Here is a 21533-nt window from a genome sequence, read left to right on the forward strand (position 1 = left end):
AATGAATTGTTTATAAGAACGCTTACTGCGCAAATGGCATGCAGGATGGAAATATTGGAATTGGCCGATTTGGGTAATGCAATTTCGTCACTATATATAATACATATATTCGTCATCCCGATCAGAGACGATCTTCAGATGTCCGCCTGTCTGTCCAATTGAGCGAAGAAATTACCGATTTAGGCGCTGATGCAGCGAGCTCATTTATCAGTAGATTTCCACACAAACTTAAACACCGCTCAGAACTGTCACGCCCATAGTTTAAATAACTGTGATTATTCTTTTTTATCCTGTCAATACTATTGACGTATTATTATTATATTTACTATCCATATGCTGAAACATACTCAACATCTAGAGAAAAGGCCACATTTTTCCGGTTCCCTGTGAAAGTCGAATTGGTAAAAGATAGCTTTTTTCTCTTTTTACTAATAAATTAAAAGGGTATACTTGATTCGTCCGTCTGTTTGGCCGTATGAACATCGAGATTAGACCTGCAGACCCTAGTAGCACCTATACTGCTCAAGTTTGTTTCAGAACCTTGCCACGCCCACTCTAACGCCCACAGTTTTGACAAATATTTTTATATTTGGTCAGCATTTGGCAGGCGTGAGAACGCTATCTATGCCTTTATGCTTGGTGCCTTATGCTTGGTGATTGCTGGTAGTAAACACGCTCTTGGGTCTGACTGTTTACGTATATAGTAATACGTATACAGTAAATATTTAATGTGCGCATACCACATTTTCCTGCATTTTAAAAATATCGAAAGTTAGTGAATTTTTTTTTTTTTAAATTGTTTTTATAATATATGTATACAAAGTTTTTTATTTCTTAAGCATATTATGAATGTGGCTCAGTGATCCGATAATTGACAAAACACCAGCGACAACGTTGTATTATTTGTATTGTTTTTTGTAATATTAATGGTAAGAAATACATGATTATGTAATTTTAAACTTTATTGAGTTTAATACTTTGTGGTTCAATGTATGCCGCTTGAGATTTCGGCACCGACTGAGCTCGTTATATTATACTTGCCATGCTTGTGAACTTGTTCTAATATGTAAAGACCAAGAAACTTTCCTTTTAACTTAGGACAAACTCCACACTTATCGTTCTTTTCTCTCTTTGAATTAAAAGCCTGCCTGTTTTGTTTCTGCAACGTTTTTTTTTTGCCGAAAAATGAACAATCTGAAATATTTCGGTTTCTATTTGAGATGGAACGACGATTAGTTATTTTCCTGGATCCTCGAACCATGTCTGATTAGTAATCCTCATAGCCTTTCGTTTTAACTAAACTTCAAACTGCCTTGGTCCAATCATCTGCTAACTTCGCTTCCTTTCGCTTGTGTACTATGGTCTCCGTCAAATCAAAACATTATATAAAACTCGGCTGAGAGCGTCTACATGGCTCAACTTTGTTCGTTCTTGTAATTTCTTATTCACTGTTGTTCCTAACAATTTTTTTATGCAACTTCCTATAGTCGCTTCAAATTTCATGTCTTCCTCGGGTATGATGTGGAATCCAACGTTCAGATCTGTGCCATCTTTCTGAACTGGGATCTTCATGCTTCCGAATGTTACTATTTCACTTTGTCCGATTCCTGTCAATACGTTTTCAGCTCCCGTAAGATTTCCTTTTCCAAACTTCAAATAACTGCTGCGACTTAGTAAACAAAGAAACAAAGAGTACAAAAGAGCGAGTTACCAAATTGCCCTAGGTCGAGACGGTGGGAGGCTACGATGTGCATCCATACACATACATATACAACTATTTGTATAAATATGATTTTTATTCGTATATTATATTTAAATGTAAGGACGTTTTTTTTTGCGACTGTTAAAATGATCGATTGTTCAACTAAATGGTACAACTCAGAATGAATAGCTTTATTGGAAAAATAATTATGTATGCTTCTATGCTAGAGCTTTTAATCCCGTTAGTCGACGGTCGCAGAGTAGAGACGAAAGATTATGGATGTGTGTGTATGTCGCTATTGATATTCGTCGGTGCTTATGATCCCGTTGCTCGATGTGCACAGGGAGGAGACGAGTTCGTGATGAAAGACAGGGTGGTTGCTGTTATGGTAACTCCTCCCCCCTAGGCCCGTAACGAATGTACGGGTTAAACGAGGATCACTGGTCTATCGTTTGGAACATCTGTATACTGGCGACGATAATCTGAACATAGTTTGATTTTTTAATGCTGCGGATTGTGCTTGCTTGTCCAGGTATAGGGTATTAGCGGCATGATGACTTTAAATTTTTCTTAAATACTTGGACTGTTAATATCTAGTCGCTCTTAGACTTATTTTCTAGTTGACATTTATTGTAGTTTATTTCGGTATGCATTTTGTTTAACTTAATTTTGTTTACGTCTTCGAATAGATTTGAATTATAGCTTTTCTGATTTGCTTATTTTTTACTTGTTCAGTTAAAGATTTTTGTTGATAGACTCATAAGTAATTACATAGGTTTTGATTTACAGATAATGAAATAATCTTAATATTAATAATAATTTTAATAAATGCAATTTCTTTTTGCTTGATTATTGGTATTTAGAGGGGAATTTCATTATTCCAGAATTTTATCTTACTTCTAACAATATGTACAGTTTTTCGGTATTTAGTATAGAAATTTTTGGAATCTTTAACATTTTTTATTTTTTTTTTGCTTTTAGATAAATCTGAATCTTAAACTTATTAATTTCTTCATTTTTCTTTTGTTCATTATACCTGTTTGGGAACGAGACACCCTGTATGCGCGAACAAGTCACCCTTTATCTTTGCTTACATTATCATTTGTCTGCAGCTTCAGCGGAGCTTATCAGCGGAATCAATGTAAGCATCGCACCGCTGTAATTGTCCGCGAGCTTGCCCAGTACTTTTCCAAACTTCTAACTCCCTTCTAACTGAAACTTGTTTACGTCTTATGCTAGTTTAATCGTATGGCGTGAGTACAGCCAAAGCTTAAGTTAGTCACATTTTTGATCTGCAAGAAAACGTACGCATCGGTGTCGAACTAATTAATATTAAGTGTCTGAAATTAACCAATAAATCAAACTAAACAGTAACACTGGCGGGTTTATTTATGAACATAAAATCAAACTGGTCCTTCGAGCCGGATTACCGGAACTGCGTTTCTTTCGGGCATTTGATTTTGATTATTGGCCTTTTGGCAAACGGTGATCTATAGATTCCTACATCGTATAGAATCGTTCCCTTCTTTCGACCACCATGCGGAGTGTGATTCAAAAACGGGGCTTCTGCAAAAGCCAAATTACTCGTGCGCATAATAATGCCTTAAAATTTGTTGATGACATTCATTCAGTGCAAACAATAGTTGTCCGCCTGGCGCAACTACAGGAAAATTATTTGCGGTTCGTACGGCTCTCGGAAGAGCTGTATGCATTTAAATCGGAAGCCGATTGGAGAACCCTGACGAGGATTTTGACGCATATGAGGACAAACATTATGCTACACACGCTATTCTCAGCAATACTTTGGAGGAGTTGAGACGGGATGTCACCTCAAACAGTGTTGATGCCACAGTTCAAGCCGCAGACACATCCCAGAGAAGTCATGTCGATTTTCAGTTCGAGCGAATTAAACTTCCGACTTTTTCTGGAAATTATGAGGACTGGAAACATTTTTCGGACATGTTTATTGGATCGATCGCTTCCAATTCGAGCCTGACGGATTGCCAACGATTTCATTATTTAAAATCGTACCTTGCCGGAGACGCGCTTGCATTAGTTAAACATATTCCAGTTACTAATGACAACTATCGGGAAGCATGGGATCGGCTGGAACAGCGATATAACAAACAATCGCTAATTTTTCGATCGTTCTTAAACAGTTTCATGAGCCTTCCGAGTGCTATAGATTCAAATATCGGCACAGTGCGGAAAATTGCCGATGGTGCAGAAGTTATTCGTGGTCTACGAGCTCTTAATTGCGAAGAGAGGGATCCCTGGCTAATTTTCATTTTACTTTCAAAATTAGATAGCGATACCCGCCAAGCCTGGGCTCAGTGCGCAGAATCCGAGGAAAAAGGTGTGACCATCAACCGATTCCTGAAATTTCTCACATCACGCTGCGATACGTTGGAGGCTTTTAACTTAACTCGATCAACCCAAGCTCGACGCACAGCTACAGCGCACCACACAGACACTCATCCAAGACGGGAAGAGCCGAAGTGCACATCGTGCCAGCAGTATCACCAACTGTTTAAGTGTCCTCAATTCATCGCACTCGACATTGCATCTCGCCGAGACTTCCTCAAATCAAGAAAGCTCTGTTTCAATTGCCTCAGCCCGGCTCATATGGTGGGCAACTGTACATCGAGGCATACTTGTCGGATCTGCCGCCGCAAGCATCATACTTTGGTTCATGGCTCGTCGCAGCCAATTTAAAATGGTAACAACATTGACACAGCAAGTGTTGACAGCCGCGATCGACCAGCAGTCTCACATGCGGGATCTACAATTGGCCCCAATCAACCGCTAGCTCGAGAAGGTCATCGCTTGGGAAGCGAGACTCCCGCGGAAAACAACTTTACGCATCATACTCTGGAGAATATTCCGGCGGCTGGTTCTCAGACTCTGTTGCCAACCATCCTTGCTGACGTCATCGACGCCTGGGGAAACACTACAACCTGCAGGCTGCTCCTGGTCACTGGATCTACAATAACCTTGGCATCGGAATCATTTGTTCAGCGAATAGGCGTGCGTCGAACGCACGCACGGATTTCTATTCTCGGTCTCGCCGCCAACAGCGCGGGCGTTACCCGAGGACGCGCACATATCAAGCTGCGCTCTCGTCATTCGGGCCAAACTGTCGAATTGGTCTCGTTCATTCTCAACTCGCTGACGTCATCACTTCCTGCCCAAGTTATTGACACCTCATCCTCTACGTGGAGGCAAATCTGCGAGCTTCCTTTGGCAGACCCAACGTTCTGCACACCTGGAGCAATCGATGTCATTGTTGGATCGGATCAACTTTGGTCTCTATACACAGGAGATCGGAAACACTTTGGTAACGACTTTCCTATCGCTCTCAATACTGTATTTGGTTGGATTCTTGCAGGCTCTTACTCTGCAGTCGATGATCACCCTACTTCTGCGGTTACTCATCACGCGGACCTAGACACGATGGTTCGTTTATTCATGGAGATGGACAGCATTCAGCCTAACCAGGCTCTCCTGGACGCCAGCGATCCCACAGAGCGTCATTTTGCTGCCACACACAAGCGGTCGACGGACGGGGTGTACGTCGTCGAGTATCCCTTCAAGGAGAAGGCACCGCCTATTGATTCGACCTTGCCACAGGCCATCAATCGCTTCTTCTCGCTGGAACGCAAATTTCGTCGGTATCCAGAATTGAAGCAGCAGTACGAAGCTTTCCTGGACGACTACTTGCAACGTGGACATATGGAACAACTGACCTCGGCTCAGGTTGAGGAGTCCCCAGACACCTGCTTCTATTTGCCGCACCACGCTGTCATCAAACTGGACAGTCTGACTACCAAATGTCGTGTAGTTTTTGATGGAGCAGGAAAGGACAGCTCTGGAGTATCGCTCAATGACAGGCGTTTGTCTACGCTTCCGGCAGCACCAATATGTTTTATGCGCAGATGTCGAAAAGATGTTTCGAGGCATTAAAACCTTTAAGCCACACACCAATTTTCAGCGCATTGTTTGGCGCAAGACTGATAATGAAGCTCTGCTTCATTTTCGCCTGCTGACGGTTACCTACGGATTGGCACCGTCACCATTTCTGGCTGTTCGAGTTCTAAAGCAACTTGCCGACGATCATGGCCATGAATACCCTGCAGCAGCTCACGCTCTTCTGCACGATGCCTATGTGGACGATATCCCTACAGGCGCCAACACATTCGAGGAGCTTATGATTCTCAAGGACTAGCTTATAGCCCTCTTGGATAAGGGAAAATTCAAGCTACGCAAATGGAGCTCTAATAGTTGGCGTCTTCTGAAATCATTACCAGAGGAAGATAGATGTTTTGAACCTATCCAGCTCCTCAACAAATCAGCTGCGGATTCACCTGTCAAAGTTCTTGGTATCCAATGGAGCCCTGGGAAGGACGTTCTGTATCTCAACCTAAAGGGATGCGATGCGACCATTTCTCCGACGAAAAGAGAACTCTTGTCTCAGCAATCAAGAATTTATGATCCGCTTGGACTGGTAGCGCCGGTCACAGTTCTACTCAAGCTAATCTTCCAAGAAAGCTGGACAAGTGTCCTGCAGTGGGACGACCCCATTCCTGAAAGTCTACGTACGCGCTGGAGAGCCTTAGTAGAGGATTTGCCAGCACTTACGCAATGCCAAGTACCACGGTATATTGCGTCACCATTTCGAGATGTTCAACTACACGGATTCGCCGACGCATCCTCGCACGCCTACGGTGCGGTAGTTTACGCTCGAGTTGCAGTTGGATGCAGCTTTCAAGTAACTCTGGTTGCCGCCAAAACACGGGTGGCCCCGATCAAGCCCGTATCAATTCCACGTTTGGAGCTGAACGCTGCGTTACTTCTATCTCGATTGCTTTCTATTGTCAAAACATCACTAACAATTCCTCTTTTCAGCACGAGCTGCTGGACAGATTCAGAAATTGTGCTACACTGGCTTTCAGCTCCCCCTCGACGGTGGAACACCTACGTCTGCAACCGAACTTCTGAGATATTGAGCGACTTTCCCCGTAGCTGCTGGAACCATGTTCGCACGGAAGACAATCCTGCTGATTGTGCTTCGCGAGGACTTCATCCGTCAAAGCTTCTGGAGCATCGACTGTGGTGGAAAGGTCCGTCCTGGCTGGCCACACCCACGTCTGAGTGGCCACCTTCTACAAGCAAGTTCAGCGTATCTTCAAGTTTCGATGTCAACACCGAAGAACGAGCCATAAAGCCCACGACTCTACATAACTTTCCTGATGAAAGTATACACGAGTTACTCATCCACAAATTCTCAACCTGGACGCGTCTTATAAGGGTATCTAGCTACTAGCTTTATTCACACTCTTCGATCTCATCATAGGAATTCGGCACCATTCCTTACGTCTGAAGAGTTGCTGGACGCTCAGCGCCGACTTATTCGACATGTGCAACAAAAATCCTTTGCCAGAGAATATGCGCAGCTAGAGAATCGACGCCAGCTTAACGCTAAATCGCATCTTATCCGGTTTTCTCCTTTTCTGGATGATTATGGAGTAATGCGAGTCGGTGGGAGAATCGAGCAATCTACACTCAACTACAACGCCAAGCACCCGATTCTGATACCTAAAGATACACCACTAGCTGGACTGCTGGTTCGACATTTTCATGTCTCCTATCTGCACACTGGAGTTGATGCAACGTTCACCAATCTTCGTCAGCAGTACTGGATTCTGGGAGCCCGCAATCTCGTCAGAAAGGCAGTCTTCCAATGCAAATCCTGTTTTCTTCAACGAAAGGGCACAAGCAACCAGATCATGGGAGAGCTACCAATTCCTCGAGTTCAAGCTAGCCGCTGCTTTCAACACACAGGGCTGGACTACGCTGGACCGATCGCAATCAAGGAATCAAAAGGAAGAACTCCACGCATCGGAAAGGAATGGTTTTCTATTTTCGTGTGCCTCACTACAAAGGCACTTCACATTGAGGTTGTTAGTGAGCTAACTACACAGGCTTTCATCGCAGCCTTTCAACGATTCATTGCCCGCCGAGCGAAGCCAACTGTCCTGTATTCGGACAACGGAACTACATTTCATGGAGGCAAGCAAACTTTGGATGACATGAGACGTCTGGCCATTCAACAAGCCAAAGATGAGGAACTAGCAGGATTCTTTGCCAATGAAGGGATTTCTTGGCACTTTATACCCCCGTCTGCTCCCCATTTTCGCTCAATTAAACTCCATATGAAACGGATACTTGGATCAAAGGCTTTAACGTTTGAGGAGCTCTCTACTGTCCTGACCCAAATTGAAGCTATCCTGAATTCACGCCCGCTGTGCCCAACTGGGGATAATTCTTTGGATCCACTGACGCCTGCTCATTTTTTGACTGGATCTCCGTATACTGCATTGCCTGAACCCTGTCGTCTGGATATGCAAGTCAATCGATTGGAGAGGTGGAATCAGCTGCAAGCCATGGTTCAAGGCTTTTGGAAAAGGTGGCATATGGAATACCTGACATCTCTTCATGAGCGGACAACGTGGCATCTGGAAACCGAGAATCTGAAGATCGACACACTGGTAGTACTCAAGGAGCCCAATCTACCGCCCTCTAAATGGATATTTGGCCGCATCACCGCAGTGCACGCACCGAGTCGTTACAGTGAAGACTGCTCACGGATTATACAAACGCCCAATTGCCAAAATCGCTGTACTGCCTCTCTGCTGAACAACCGTTCAGGGGGGCCGGTATGTTTGGGAACGAGACACCCTGTATGCGCGAACAAGTCACCCTTTATCTTTGTTTACATTATTATTTTTCTGCAGCTTCAGCGGAGCTTATCAGCGGAATCAATGTAAGCATCGCACCGCTGTAATTGTCCGCGAGCTTGCCCAGTACTTTTCCAAACTTCTAACTCCCTTCTAACTGAAACTTGTTTACGTCTTATGCTAGTTTAATCGTATGGCGTGAGTACAGCCAAAGCTTAAGTTAGTCACATTTTTGATCTGCAAGAAAACGTACGCATCGGTGTCGAACTAATTAATATTAAGTGTCTGAAATTTACCAATAAATCAAACTAAACAGTAACACTGGCGGGCTTATTTATGAGCAATACCCTTTTTTGTTTTTAACGTAAATTTTTACAAATTAATTAAGGTTACATTTATACTAATATTAGTATTTATATTAACAAGTATACTTAAACAAAATGTATTATAACGGGTGTTTTTTTTAGAGGTATAGAACTTTAAGTTGGCATTACTGTTCAAGATGGCGACCGATTTAACAGCTGTCAAGTGATTTATTCTCAGTTTGGTTTGGCAATTCGTCATGCGTGCTTACAAAATCCAACTCGTGCAAGAATTGAAACCAAACGATCATCAAGAAAGGCGTAGATTCGTCGAATGGCCCAAAACGAGATTGCTGTTGTTCCCGATTTTTCATAAGCCTCCAAGATCTTGTGATTAACACCGCTAGACTACTTTTTGTGGGCTATGTAAAGTCATTGGTCTATGCGGATAAGCCACAAACGCTAAACCATTTGGAAGACAACATTCGCCGTGTTATTGCCGATATACGGCCAAATGTTGGAAAAAGTCATTGCAAATTGGACGTCCAGATTGGACTACATCCGAGCCAGCCGTGGCGGTCATATGCCAGAAATCATATTTAAAATGTAATGCCACAAGATTATCTTTCATGTCAATAAAATTCATGTCAATCGAATAATCCATCGTTGTTTTATTGCAATTTAAAGTTCTATACCTCTAAAAAAACACCCTATATAATATATGTATTTTTGTGTTAATGACTTCTTTTTTGTTTTTAATAATTTAATTTAAATTGTTTTTATTTCTGTAGTTTTCAGTTTAAAGTTTTATTTCGTTTAGGTCGTGTTCGATGTTGATGTGAAGTCCGGATCTGTAATGTTGCTACGCTTGTTGACTTTTTTATTAATATTCCTTCTTATCTTTGATTTATGAAGTTTTTGATTTTTCTTAGTTAGCAACGTTGGGCCTGCGTCAGCGTGAACTATTTGTTGAGTGAATCTTGCCGTTAATTTATTCCTTCTATTTTCTTTTCTGTGTATAGTTTGATTTGCGGTAACCGGGAGGGGTTCGTGTCTATCCTCGTTTAGTTTTGGCATTTTAGATATTTTTGCCTGGTCAACTTGTTTTTTAATTTTAGGGTATAGTTCCTTACGAAATGTATTTAATTTAGTCAAATAGTCATAATAGTTATCAAATGTAATATTTTTATTAAAAAGATGGGTTCTTCCAGAGAAAAGTTCGAATAGAGTTAATTTAGTAGCACAATGGACTGCGTTGTTATATGTGATTAATGTTTCTGATAAAATTTCCTCGTGATTGCATTCGAGCCTTTCTTTGGACTTTCGATCTATAATGATTCTATAGATTTCGGTCAGTGTGGAATGCAACCGTTCAACTGGCGAATTACTTGAAGATTGCTGAAACGAAGTAGTGTGTAAATCTATATTATATTGTGAACAAAAACTTTTAAAAAGCTTAGATTGAAATTCGGCACCTTGGTCGCAAATGAGTTTTTTTGGTATCCCAAAATGTTGAATAAATTGTTAAATAACCCTTGTGGTATTTATACTATCCCTGGTTGGGATCGTATAGGCTGCTGCAAATTTCGAGAACTTATCTATTATTGTAACCACGTATCGGCCGTTAATAGTATACAAGTCCGTGTGTACTATATTTAATGGTCCATCCGGGGTTTCTGTTATTTGATACGCTTGTTAAGGTAGGTTTCTGTCATATTTCAAACTTTAGCATACATTACAGTTTTGAATAATCTGTTTTACTTTTTCATACATGTTTGGGAAATAGAACTCTCTTTGGAGTTTTAATGTCACTTCGTCCGCCCCTCTATGATTTGAATTTTCATGCTGCGTACGAATTTTTTCTTTTTGGTTGTCGATGCCTATGTGGCCTGGTACAATCCTTTTTTGTTCTGTAAGAAATGTGCCGCAAATTGTGTTTGCAAATTCACTGTCATTGGAATGATCTTTACACTCCCGGGTTCTAAAACATATAATTGAGGACTCGAATTGTTTTGAAAGCAAATGGGTAATTGAGCTAATGTCGTTCTCAATTGGATTTTACCAAATCAATTTCTGCTCCCATTTGCTGAAGTATATCCATGACAATCACTCCGTCAAAGGTATTGTGAAATTTAAACAATAAAAATGAAAAATATCGAGATGTGTTAAATTCTTTTAATGCAGGGTATCTGACTTCCTCAACTATTTGATGCGAATTTAAAGCTGTTGTCAGGGTAAGTGGTTGGGCAAGTTTTCTAGTTCTATATGGGGTAGCAAATTCTGGATTCATAAGTGATCTGGAAGCGCCTGTGTCGATTAGAAAAGCTAACGGTCGTCTTGCGAGTGATTTTATAACGTAAGGAAGATCTGTCATTTTAGTTATTGTTTTTCTCTGTCCGAGGCTTCTTGACGAAAATTTTCAGATGCTGAAGGTGTTTCAATATTGAAAAGGATTCCCTGAAGTCTAATTTGTTGGTTTGCTTGATCAGGTTTTGGCACAATGGCCAATCTCTGATCAGAGTTGGAATTATTTCGTCTGAAACGTGAATTACCGTCTCGATTGTTATTTCCGTAATTAATATTACAGTGAGACTGATTCTGATTATTTCTATAATTATAAGAGTAAGACTGCTGTTGGATGTCTGATTTATTTGCTATAGGTCTCCTCTGGTCATTACGCTTATATGTGGAGGCCGCGGCACTACCTGTATTTTCAAATTTCCTTTTTCGGGATTGTTCCTGACTCAAAGCCATCTATAAGGGAAGTAGGTTTAGCTGAAAAAATTAAAGAACCCAGAGGTCCTTTTATACAAATGTATTTAAACATATTTCGTTGAATGACTCTTTCTTTGCACTAGCTACTGCACTCGGTAATTTTTGGTTTTCAGCCTGATTAAACAGGCCTGTCTTTATTTCTGTAGTCGTTTCAAAAAGTTTGGTGACTGACAAATTTTGAAGAGATAAGGAATGCAATTCGAACAGTAACGTAGACTCGTCGCGTTTGTCGGAAAATGTTTTAATCAGGGTTTGTTTGATGTCGTGCCACACCCTCAATCTTGTTACGAATAGCTCTTAACAGATTTTTGCCATATGGAGTCATCTCCGTATCCTTTATTATTATCAAAATCTCCTCAACGTTTTCTATAAATTCCTTGAGTGCCTTGGGGTTACCCTCGTATACCGGGAGAAACCTAATTGCATCCGGTATACGAAGGGACCTCTTGAGGTGTGGTTACCGAATTCGAATCGGTTGTGAGGGATCCCGAGTCGGATGTTATATCGTTCGTCGACAAGTCAATGTCTAGTCTAGTCATATTTCTGGTTAATATTTGTTTTGTTTTATTTAATTGAGACATTTTCCTTAAATTGTAAGTATTGTGTAGTTTATATTTAGTAGATTTATATATAGGATACGTTTTTAATTGCTTAAATATATATTTTTGTTTTTAATACATGTTTATAAAAGACTAACTTAATATATTTGCCAGATAGATCTTAATTCTAATGATTAATTATTTTGTAGAAATTTCAGTTAAAGAAATAGAAAAAATTAAGAGTTGTTAGTTAAATGTTGCCTTATTGCAATCGCCTTATTGCGTTTTGTTTTCTTTTGTTTTGAATGTTGCCTTATTGCAACCGCCTTATTGCGTCTCCAGATAGGTTATACACTTCCACTAGCTGAGTAACGGGTATCAGATAGTCGGGGAACTCGACTATAGCGTTCTCTCTTGTTTTTATAACTAAACCATAAAGTTGTTTATTTTTTCTTCTTCTATATCATCTACACTATTAAACTGCATAGGTAAATAGATGATATATTTATCTCGTATAGTAAAAGGGTATACTAGATTTGTTGAAAAATATATATATTCTTGATCAGGATCAATAGCCAAGTCGAACTGGCCATGTCCGTCTGTCCGTCCGTCCGTCTGTCCGTCTGTCCGTCCGTATGAACGCTGAGATCTCAGGAACTACAAAAGCTAGAAAGTTGAGATTAAGCATACAGACTCCATAGACATAGACGCAGCGCAAGTTTGTTGATTCATGTTGCCACGCCCACAAACCGCCCAATACTGCCACGCCCACACTTCTGAAAAATGTTTTGATATTTTTTCATTTTTGTATTAGTTGTGGGGGTCGAGTCAGGATAGCAACCCACTAGTAGTTATCGCAATCATTTGGCAACGATCCATCATAGCCAAGTTCAGATCCTGGCATAATCGAATATTACCCAATAAAATATCGCAAAATCCCCGAATACGACTTTGGGCAAGCTACGGTCACACTCGATCTTTATACTTCCGTTCTCTTTACTGAAAGGCGTGATCGAGTGCAGCTTAACTTTTCTAAGCGTCCCTAATTTAGTCGACTGGATACAATTTTTTCAAGGCAAATACTGCCAATAGTTAGTTTAAATCGTGCTTTAACATCAATTGGTAAGCATTCGAGTGCATTCAATCGCCAGTGCTTAACAATTCATTTTAAAATAGCGTATGCTGCCCATCCCACTATTTGGAAATATGTCTTATTGGCCGCGTTGCCTAAGCGGCTTACATTGTTTTTCGACCTCAAATTTTTACCACGTGTGGAAATTTCTGTGGCAATCGGAGCACCCACCGCGTGCAGCGGAAAGCTGTGCTTTCTCCTTTCTGCTACCAACCAAGTACAAATCGCAGTCCACCCCGAGTTGGAGTCCTTTATCTACTCTACACACATCGGCTTGGTGTGCATCTTTTCTTCGCCTTCATCGCGCACATACAATTGGTGTGCTGTCCCTTTCGCAAACATCGAATAGGACACGCCTATGCGTGCTTCTTCATCCATTCGCATAGCATGAATATTCGTTCACGGCCCGATTCCAGCGAGAAGCTGCTGGTTGTGACGCTGCATCCGCTGCGTACCTGAAGCAGCGCAACACGAATGATCGTGTCCAAGCTTGAGTACCTTTAAAGTAGTTTTGCATATATGGGTTATTTTTCCTCTGAATATGTACTTATAAACTCTACGATTCAAATTTAGCGTACGTTGTGGAAGATCTGAGAAATATATATGTTATTTTCCCAACTTAAATTAATACTCATATCTACACATCAACAGTCATCAGGCCTGCTGACATCGATGGAAAGTGCGTAAGTACGGCATAGCCGTAAATCATGTAATACCTGAACATATAAATTATTTGAAGATGGATCGCACCGTCTTGCGATATTATCATCCGTCAGGTTTCCTCCAGAGGTGAAGGGCTTCCTTCGCTGGCTGCTCCGGGGGTTCCGGGGAGCAGGAGAAAATTATTATTTACGTTAAAAGGAATTTTCCTCTTTTAACTGCCAGCCTTGTGGTCTGGCAGAGTAATTAATCAAAATGTGTTTTACGACGTTTAGTCGGAGTTGACGAGCTGCCGCTCTTTATTCTGGTAAATGAAAATTCAAACTGAAACTTAAAATGATTCTTAAACCTAACAAAGACTCGCAGCGGCCACGCAAATATGCTGTTTGCCTGCTGCGCACGGGTTTCCGGCCCAATGCTGGGTCAGCACATTGATTTATGTTTCATACACTGAACTGTTCTAGTTCCTTGGCTTTTGTTAACTTATACTTATATACGGTCTGAGATTCCTAAAAAGTGTGTTAAAATTGTCATTGTCTTAGCTAAGTTTATATATAATTTTCGTAATTTACAGCATCAAAAGCCTAAATATCAATTAATCGTAGTTGTGTTGATGTAAACTAATCCGAAGACATAATGTAAAGTACATACAAAACTTACAATATATGCATTTCTGTCTTAATCATTTTTCTTTTTTGCTGTAAATAAACAAAATTACTCAATAAAAGCTTTCTTGACTTAAATACCTTATCCTTTAGATTTTAGGATAGTTTAGGAAAATATATCGTAATATTATCTTTGATTATATGGTATCGAATATGAATTAATCTTATATCTTTTTGGGCACCAAACGGTATGTAAAGCAGCGGTTGTAAAAGTGTGGAGTCCGAATGGTATAGAACGAGGCCAATAACATCTGGACCTCGTCTTCAATAGGTACACTTTCTTGTCTCATTCTTAACCGTTTGGTTATCGTATTTGCAGCTAGCGAATCTCTGATACGATAAGTATAAGACCCATTGTTCGTGATACCGCACGCGCAGTATGATTTTCTGGTAACACAGCTACAAATGGGGGCAGTATACAGCAGCGTTTCCTTTGTAACCGCCGCAAGCGGTCCCCTAGTTGGCAATCTACATAGGTTCTTCCACCTTGGGCATACTTTATCGTTCCTACTGAGACAAATTCAACGCACTTAACTTCGACCTGCATGCTCTCGACGGTTTTTCAGCTGCTTAACAGGACTACTTCGCTTTTATGTGCATCATTTCCTATTGATGATGATATGGTATGTACCATAGAACGGGTCGTGTTGAAGCAGTAAACAAAATATTGAAGCCATACCCCCCAATTGGTTTGATCAACCGATATATAAGATCGTAAAAAGTTCAATAACTTCTTTCGATTATTTTAACTGTAAGGTTAATTTTTAAGTATTTGCACAAGTCAGTTTTTACTGTCTGTTTTGTTGTATTAGCTTTTTGGCATTTTGCACATTTTCTTATATATATACTTGTTATGTATTTTGACATTGTTTTCCAACCATAATATATTTGCACCTTTACAAAGGTTTTTGGAAATGTCTGTATGTACTAATTATATGGGACTATCATATAATGGGTTTTTAATACTTTGTTGCCAACATTTTTAAAATAAACCATTTTAACTTGGTATATTTTATGTATACCGGCCCGTATTTCAAGAGCCCCCCAATGCCGATGGTCCCCATCGGCCAACAATTTAGCGAAGATCTTACCACTCAATCAACTATAGATGTTTAACCAAAGATGTTCGTTGCCAAATAATAAAACCCTCACTCGATCAGAAAGCCACATTGAATTTAATTTATAGTCCCGAATTTAAATGTTACCCTTTAATCATAATTTTCGCCTTTTCACATAAGTAAAACCAAAGACATTATAATAATAATTATTCTAATGTCTTTGGTAAAACTATATTTATACCCGTTACTCGTAGAGTAAAAGGGTATACTAGATTCGTTGAAAAGTATGTAACAGGCAGAAGGAAGCGTTTCCGACCAAATAAAGTTTATAAAGTTTATATTCTTGATCAGAATCAATAGCCGAGTCGATTTGGCCATATCCGTCTGTCCGTCCGTCCGTCTGTCCGTCCGTCTGTCCGCCTGTCTGTCCGTCTGTCCGCCCGTATGAACGTCGAGATCTCAGGAACTACAAAAGCTAGAAAGTTAAGATTAAGCATACCGACTCCAGAGACAGAGAAGCAGCGCAAGTTTGTCGATTTATGTTGCCACGCCCACTTTAACGCCCACAAACCGCCCAAAGCTGCCACGCCCACACTTTTGAAAAATGTTTTGATATTTTTTCATTTTTGTATTAGTCTTGTAAATTTCTATCGATTTGCCAAACATTTTTTTGCCACTCCTACTCTAACGCCCACAAACCGCCAAAAACTATCACTGTTGAAGACTCTCCTTCCCACTTCCACTAGCTGAGTAACGGGTATCAGATAGTCGGCGAACTCGACTGTAGCGTTCTCTCTTGTTATTTATGAAAACATTATAATAATTTTATTTATTTAAAAATAAGATAAAAGATATTATATAATGACATTTTGTCTAGTTGATAAGAGAAAAAAAATGAGAATTTAATTTTAGCCAATCTAATCTAATATAATATATATTCTTTTTATCGTTATGTAATTACGTAAACTACAGTTTATTTGTTCCATTTTGTTTCTTTAATTTTTAATCCATTCAATATTTTAATTCAATATTGGTTTCGGTTGCTAACTTTAATTGAATTTATTTAATACCGATTTGTTTTCTTTCCTAATTCATGTATTTCATTTTTCTTTATTTCATTTTAAAAATTTCTTTAATTTGGTTTAGTTCTATCATTTTTTGCTGTTTCACTAATTTAATTTCACTAAACTTTTTTAATGTAACTTTCATTTTCTTGTCTTTCACTTTTTATTAGCTCCTCTCAATTCTTTAATTTCATTTATGTATGGATTGTGCAATTTATATGGTATTATTTAAGTATGTATTTGTTGGTAAAATTTTATAACCTGATGGGATGATGCGGGTTGCTGTCCTGGAATTTTCCAAATATTCTGAAATAGAAACACTCGAAAAAAAGCGAACACTAGACTTTTCGAAATGGCGCGGGCCAGGCGTATTTTTATTCGGCAAAAATCAGTTTTACACTAAAGCTTATTCTAATTAGCTATGCTCTCCCGAGCGCAGCGGAGACTCCAATTTGAGCTGCCACGGGGAGAGTAGAGTTGGAGACTCTGTGGTGAAGAGCGAGAGAGAGTGAGAGGGAGAGGGAGTGGCGGAGAGCGGGTGACAGTCCTCGCCCCGTAACTTGGACATTCCGCCCCTTGCAATCACTGGGGTTGCAACATATCCATCCTACGGCATGCTGCAGGCACCGGACACGATCCACCCAAAAACTGTTTTTTGGGCGACCGGCATTCCCTCGTCGAAGGTCAGGAGTCCGGATTGGATGACCTTTTGATAAACGCCTGCTTCCAGAACCATGGAGACGGTAGCAGGCCGATGGAACTGGTCATCAGCCAGCATGATGTCCTGGAACTTGGACACCACTGCGTCGCACAATGCCCAGACAGGTGTGCGGATCCGCACACTGGGATCGATCTTACTTTCGACCTCTACTTTCGTTTTTGCGTCAACCCTGGAGCGAATCGTCGTCGTACAGACCTTCTCGTCGCCACCATTGGTCATCGGTAACGAAAAGGCTGACGCCAACGAAGCGTCGATGCAGCTCATGGGGGTGCACGGATTGATGAGTGCTGCAGTCTCTAAGGTCTTCGTCCCGGTCTCCAACTTGACCAGCGCTGTCGATGTGGCGTTGCAGCAGCGACGAGAGCGATGGGCCTGGCGTGGTCGATTCCGGGCGTTGTGGCGGTGAACTCCTACGCTGAGTTGGCGGATTTTGCCGGCGGGAACGCTGAGACGAGGCCGAAGCTGCTCGCCAGGTTGGCACCGGTTGGAGACGAGACCTGCTCGCGACCTATCCTGCTCGTGCATGTGGAGCAGCGTGTTTTGGGATCGGTCGCACATCCTGCAACGATCACCGCTTCGGCAGTCTCCTGTGGAATGCTCGTGAGCTCAACAACTCCACGTGCAGTACGGATATTTACTACACGGACGTTGCCGTCGGCTCCTGGAAAAACAGACTCAATTCTGCCGAGCCGCCACTCATTAGAGGGTAAGTAGTCGTCCTTGATGACGACCATGTCATCGATGCGAAGATTTTTGGTCGGGGCCTGCCATTTAGTGCGCTTATGGAGTTCTTCGAGGTACTCTTTTTTCCATCGCACACGGAACTGCTGATGGAGAGCCTTCAAAGGCTGCCACCGATTTAGAATGGATTTCGTTTCTCCCTTTACTTCAAGTTCCACCGTGGACATAAGGGGTCCCCCGACAAGGAAATGACCTGGCGTCAAAGCTAGCAAATCTGTCAAATCCTCAGACATAGGAGAGAGCGGTCTGGAGTTAAGGCACGCTTCTATTTTTGCCAAGAGCGTGGAGAGCACTTCGAACGTGTATTTTGGTGTGGCAGTGCATTTGTAAAATAGCTTCTTAAAACTTTTTCAGTGGCCAGCAAATGCACATCAGATGGAGATGTCTGCTTCATCGTTTCATACAGCGGTGCACATAAGCGAGGACCCGTAGTGCTTTCTCAAGCTTGGAAAAACGTGCCAACAACTCTTCAGAAGGAGCTTTTGCGAGATGGACTTTCAGAGCACGCTTCTGCAGATCGGCCACCGGAGCGTTGTCGACCTGAGTCGGCCATTGGTTGCGTGGATTTTGCAACCAAGTCGGTTCGTGCCACCATAACTGGCTATCGGCTAGATCTTGGAGGGAAACTCCTCTACTTGCCAGGTCTGCTGGATTATGCTCAGATTGAACAGGAGACCAATTCTCTGTTTTTGTGGCCTGGGCGATCTTCGTCACCCTATCGGCTACAAATGTGGTCCCCTGGCACGCTGGCTTGCTTAACCGTGCAAGCACTATTGTGGAGTCCGTCCAGCAGTAAAGTTCGGCATCTGTGGAATGATGGCTGCAGCCATTTCGGAAAGCAATAACGCTCCGCACAGCTCCAGTCTTGGGAGCGAAACCGTTTTGACTGGTGCTACCCGGGTCTTCGCAGTTAGGAGTTGCATCATAATGGTGCTACCCACTTCTACGCGGACATATATTGCCGCCCCATAAGCCTTTTACGATGCATCGCAAAAGCCATGATGCTCGCTCTTGAAATCTGGATGAAACGAGAGCCAGCGTGGAATGCGTATCTGCTCTAAAACCAAATAACTTTGCAGAAAATTAAGCCATCGCTGAAAAAGCTCATTTAGAATGTTTTCGTCCCACCCAAGCTCCTGTAGCCAAATCTCCTGCATGAAAATTTTAGCTCGAACGATAAACGGCGCTAACCAGCCTGCAGGGTCGAACAATTTGGCAATTTGGGACAGGACTTGGCGTTTTGTGAAGGACGTTTCAATAGCCTACTCTCGCGGAACGAAGAAGAATTCGTCGGAGGTTGCGTTCCGAGGGTTTTGGCAGTGCTTTCTGCATCGATCTCGAGAAGTTGGAGGTCCATTTCCTCAATGGAAATCCGCCGGAATTCAGAGCGTCTCGGAGCTCTTGCACCATGAGCTGAGTCCGCTCCGGCTAGAACATCATCCACATACATGAAATTTCGAATGATATTGCTAGCTTTTGGATGGCTGAGTTCTAGGTCAGCTGCTAGCTGCTGGAGTACTCGGATGGCCAGGAAAGGCGCGCAATTGACTCCAAAGGTTACTGTTTTCAATTCGAAATCTCTGATTTCTGTTGATGTAATATATGGAATATATGTTGTTGTAATATATGGAATATATGTTGAGGTAATATACACTCAGAAAACTGAAGAACGAATAATTTGAGAACGAACGTTCTTAAAAATGTACTGTGTCGTACTTAAAATTTTTAAGACAACCGTTCTTGGAATAAGTACTAGTTGTCCTCGAATTACACATTTCAAAAGCGATATTATTAATACTAATGGAAAACAAAGGTTTATCTTTTCTCATTTATGTATATTCCTTGATCATTTTATGCGGCCAATTTTAAAAGAATATACACAAAAAATATAAGAAGTTTAAACTAAAATTTATGCGATCGAAAAATCTTCAGCCATTCGACTTCTTACACTTGTTTATATCGATTACATTTCTGTGTTGTTGAAGAAACATATGTTTTTTCGATAATCGATTGCAACACGTCGCTCATTTAGTGTCAAAAAGTTCCTGGAGTAACAAGTATTAAGTGAAATAATTGAAGAATAATGTGAAAATGGGCACGGTGTGCAGGGTAAGTAGAAATCTTTAAATAAAGTATGTAATATACATACATAAAAAGTCGGTGGCCTATGCACGTGTTTGCATGCACGCATATGTATATGCGTATGCATGTATGTGTATAAAACTTTTGTGTTGCCAAATGTTACTTCTAAAAGAAATAAATCTATAAATTAATGTGTAATATTTACAGTTAAAATTGACTTCTGGGAAATACGCCCAGAGAATGAGCATGCATTGGTTTTTAAATAGGACGACCTGAAGCGCAGTGTTTCCTTTTTACGATAGGAAGATTAAAAACCATCTCAGCAGGCAACAGCTTACCGAAGCACAGTCGGCAATAAATGAAGGTAATGTAACTAATAACAAAATTTCTATTTACTTATTGTTATATTTGTCTTTCTTCGTTTTTATAGATGCCCAGGAATCTATTTGTTATTTTGCTTGACAGCGCGTTTCGTTAAATATGTTTAGCTGTAAGAACTTTAAGAAAAGTGTAACAATTTAATTTTTAAGAAAAAAGTTATGGAAGTTTTTATGTATACATTTACTATATATAAAATAAGAATAACAAAACTTTTAAATTCGTGTAAATAAACAATAAATATGATTCGTTCTTAAAACAAAAGTGTTTGCTCTGAAAATAAAAATACTCATACTTCAGTTTTAAATGTGTACAACTTAAACCGTGAATTTATAATGCACATATTAAAATTTGACGAGTTTGGGTCAAGTATTTTTAATATTTATTTTAAGTATTTCCCATACTTAAAGCAGTACATTTATCGTACTTGGATCCAGAACGTTCGTTCTCAAATTCATAATTTCGGTCTCAAATTATTCGTTCTTGAATTTAAATTTTTGTCCTTGAATCAAAAAAATTCGAGTTTACCGTACTTTCGATGCGGTTCGTTCTTGATTTGATATCGAAAAGCGTTAATTTTTCCCTGAGTGTATGTAATATATGAAACTGGCGTGTAAATGGTTAATTATTTTTTTATTTGGAATAGCCAGAGGGTATGTGTTGTTTGTTTTTTAGTTGTATTCTTCGATAGCAAATTGTATTAAGTGGACTGCGGAGTTTAAGCAAAATATGTGTTGCGAAAAGAATTTGGCTTGCGTTGGACACAGTGAAACGAGAACTGAATTTTTGCAACTTTTGGCAGGGCTTTGGACTTAGAAATTTTCACTGAACTTGGCACAAATTTTTTTGAACGTTAATTCTTTTTGCAAATTGAAATTTCGGGATGAATATTTAAATATATTCGGAGATTTGGACTTTGACTTTCACGAATGAGGTTTAAGGGGAACGGTGGGTAATATAGCGGCGCCCGTAGGAAT

The 21533-nt window shown here is 40.6% G+C and overlaps 1 protein-coding gene and 1 long non-coding RNA gene across 2 annotated transcripts; both read left to right on the forward strand.

Annotated features, from left to right (window-relative positions):
* The first annotated feature begins 6381 nt into the window (after window positions 1–6381).
* Window positions 6382–8529, forward strand: LOC122756463. The gene is made up of 4 exons (XM_044006068.1): window positions 6382–6431; window positions 6608–6967; window positions 7056–8418; window positions 8497–8529. The coding sequence occupies exons 1-4, from the start codon at window positions 6382–6384 to the stop codon at window positions 8527–8529; spliced, it is 1806 nt and encodes a 601-aa protein (XP_043862003.1).
* An 11475-nt stretch (window positions 8530–20004) lies between these two features.
* LOC120449008 lies at window positions 20005–20667 on the forward strand. The gene is made up of 3 exons (XR_005616172.2): window positions 20005–20205; window positions 20386–20542; window positions 20609–20667. It is a non-coding gene; the product is annotated as an uncharacterized LOC120449008 (long non-coding RNA).
* The last annotated feature ends 866 nt before the right edge of the window (window positions 20668–21533 follow it).

This window comes from Drosophila santomea, chromosome 3L (assembly GCF_016746245.2).
Source record: "Drosophila santomea strain STO CAGO 1482 chromosome 3L, Prin_Dsan_1.1, whole genome shotgun sequence".
Taxonomy (NCBI): domain Eukaryota; kingdom Metazoa; phylum Arthropoda; class Insecta; order Diptera; family Drosophilidae; genus Drosophila; species Drosophila santomea.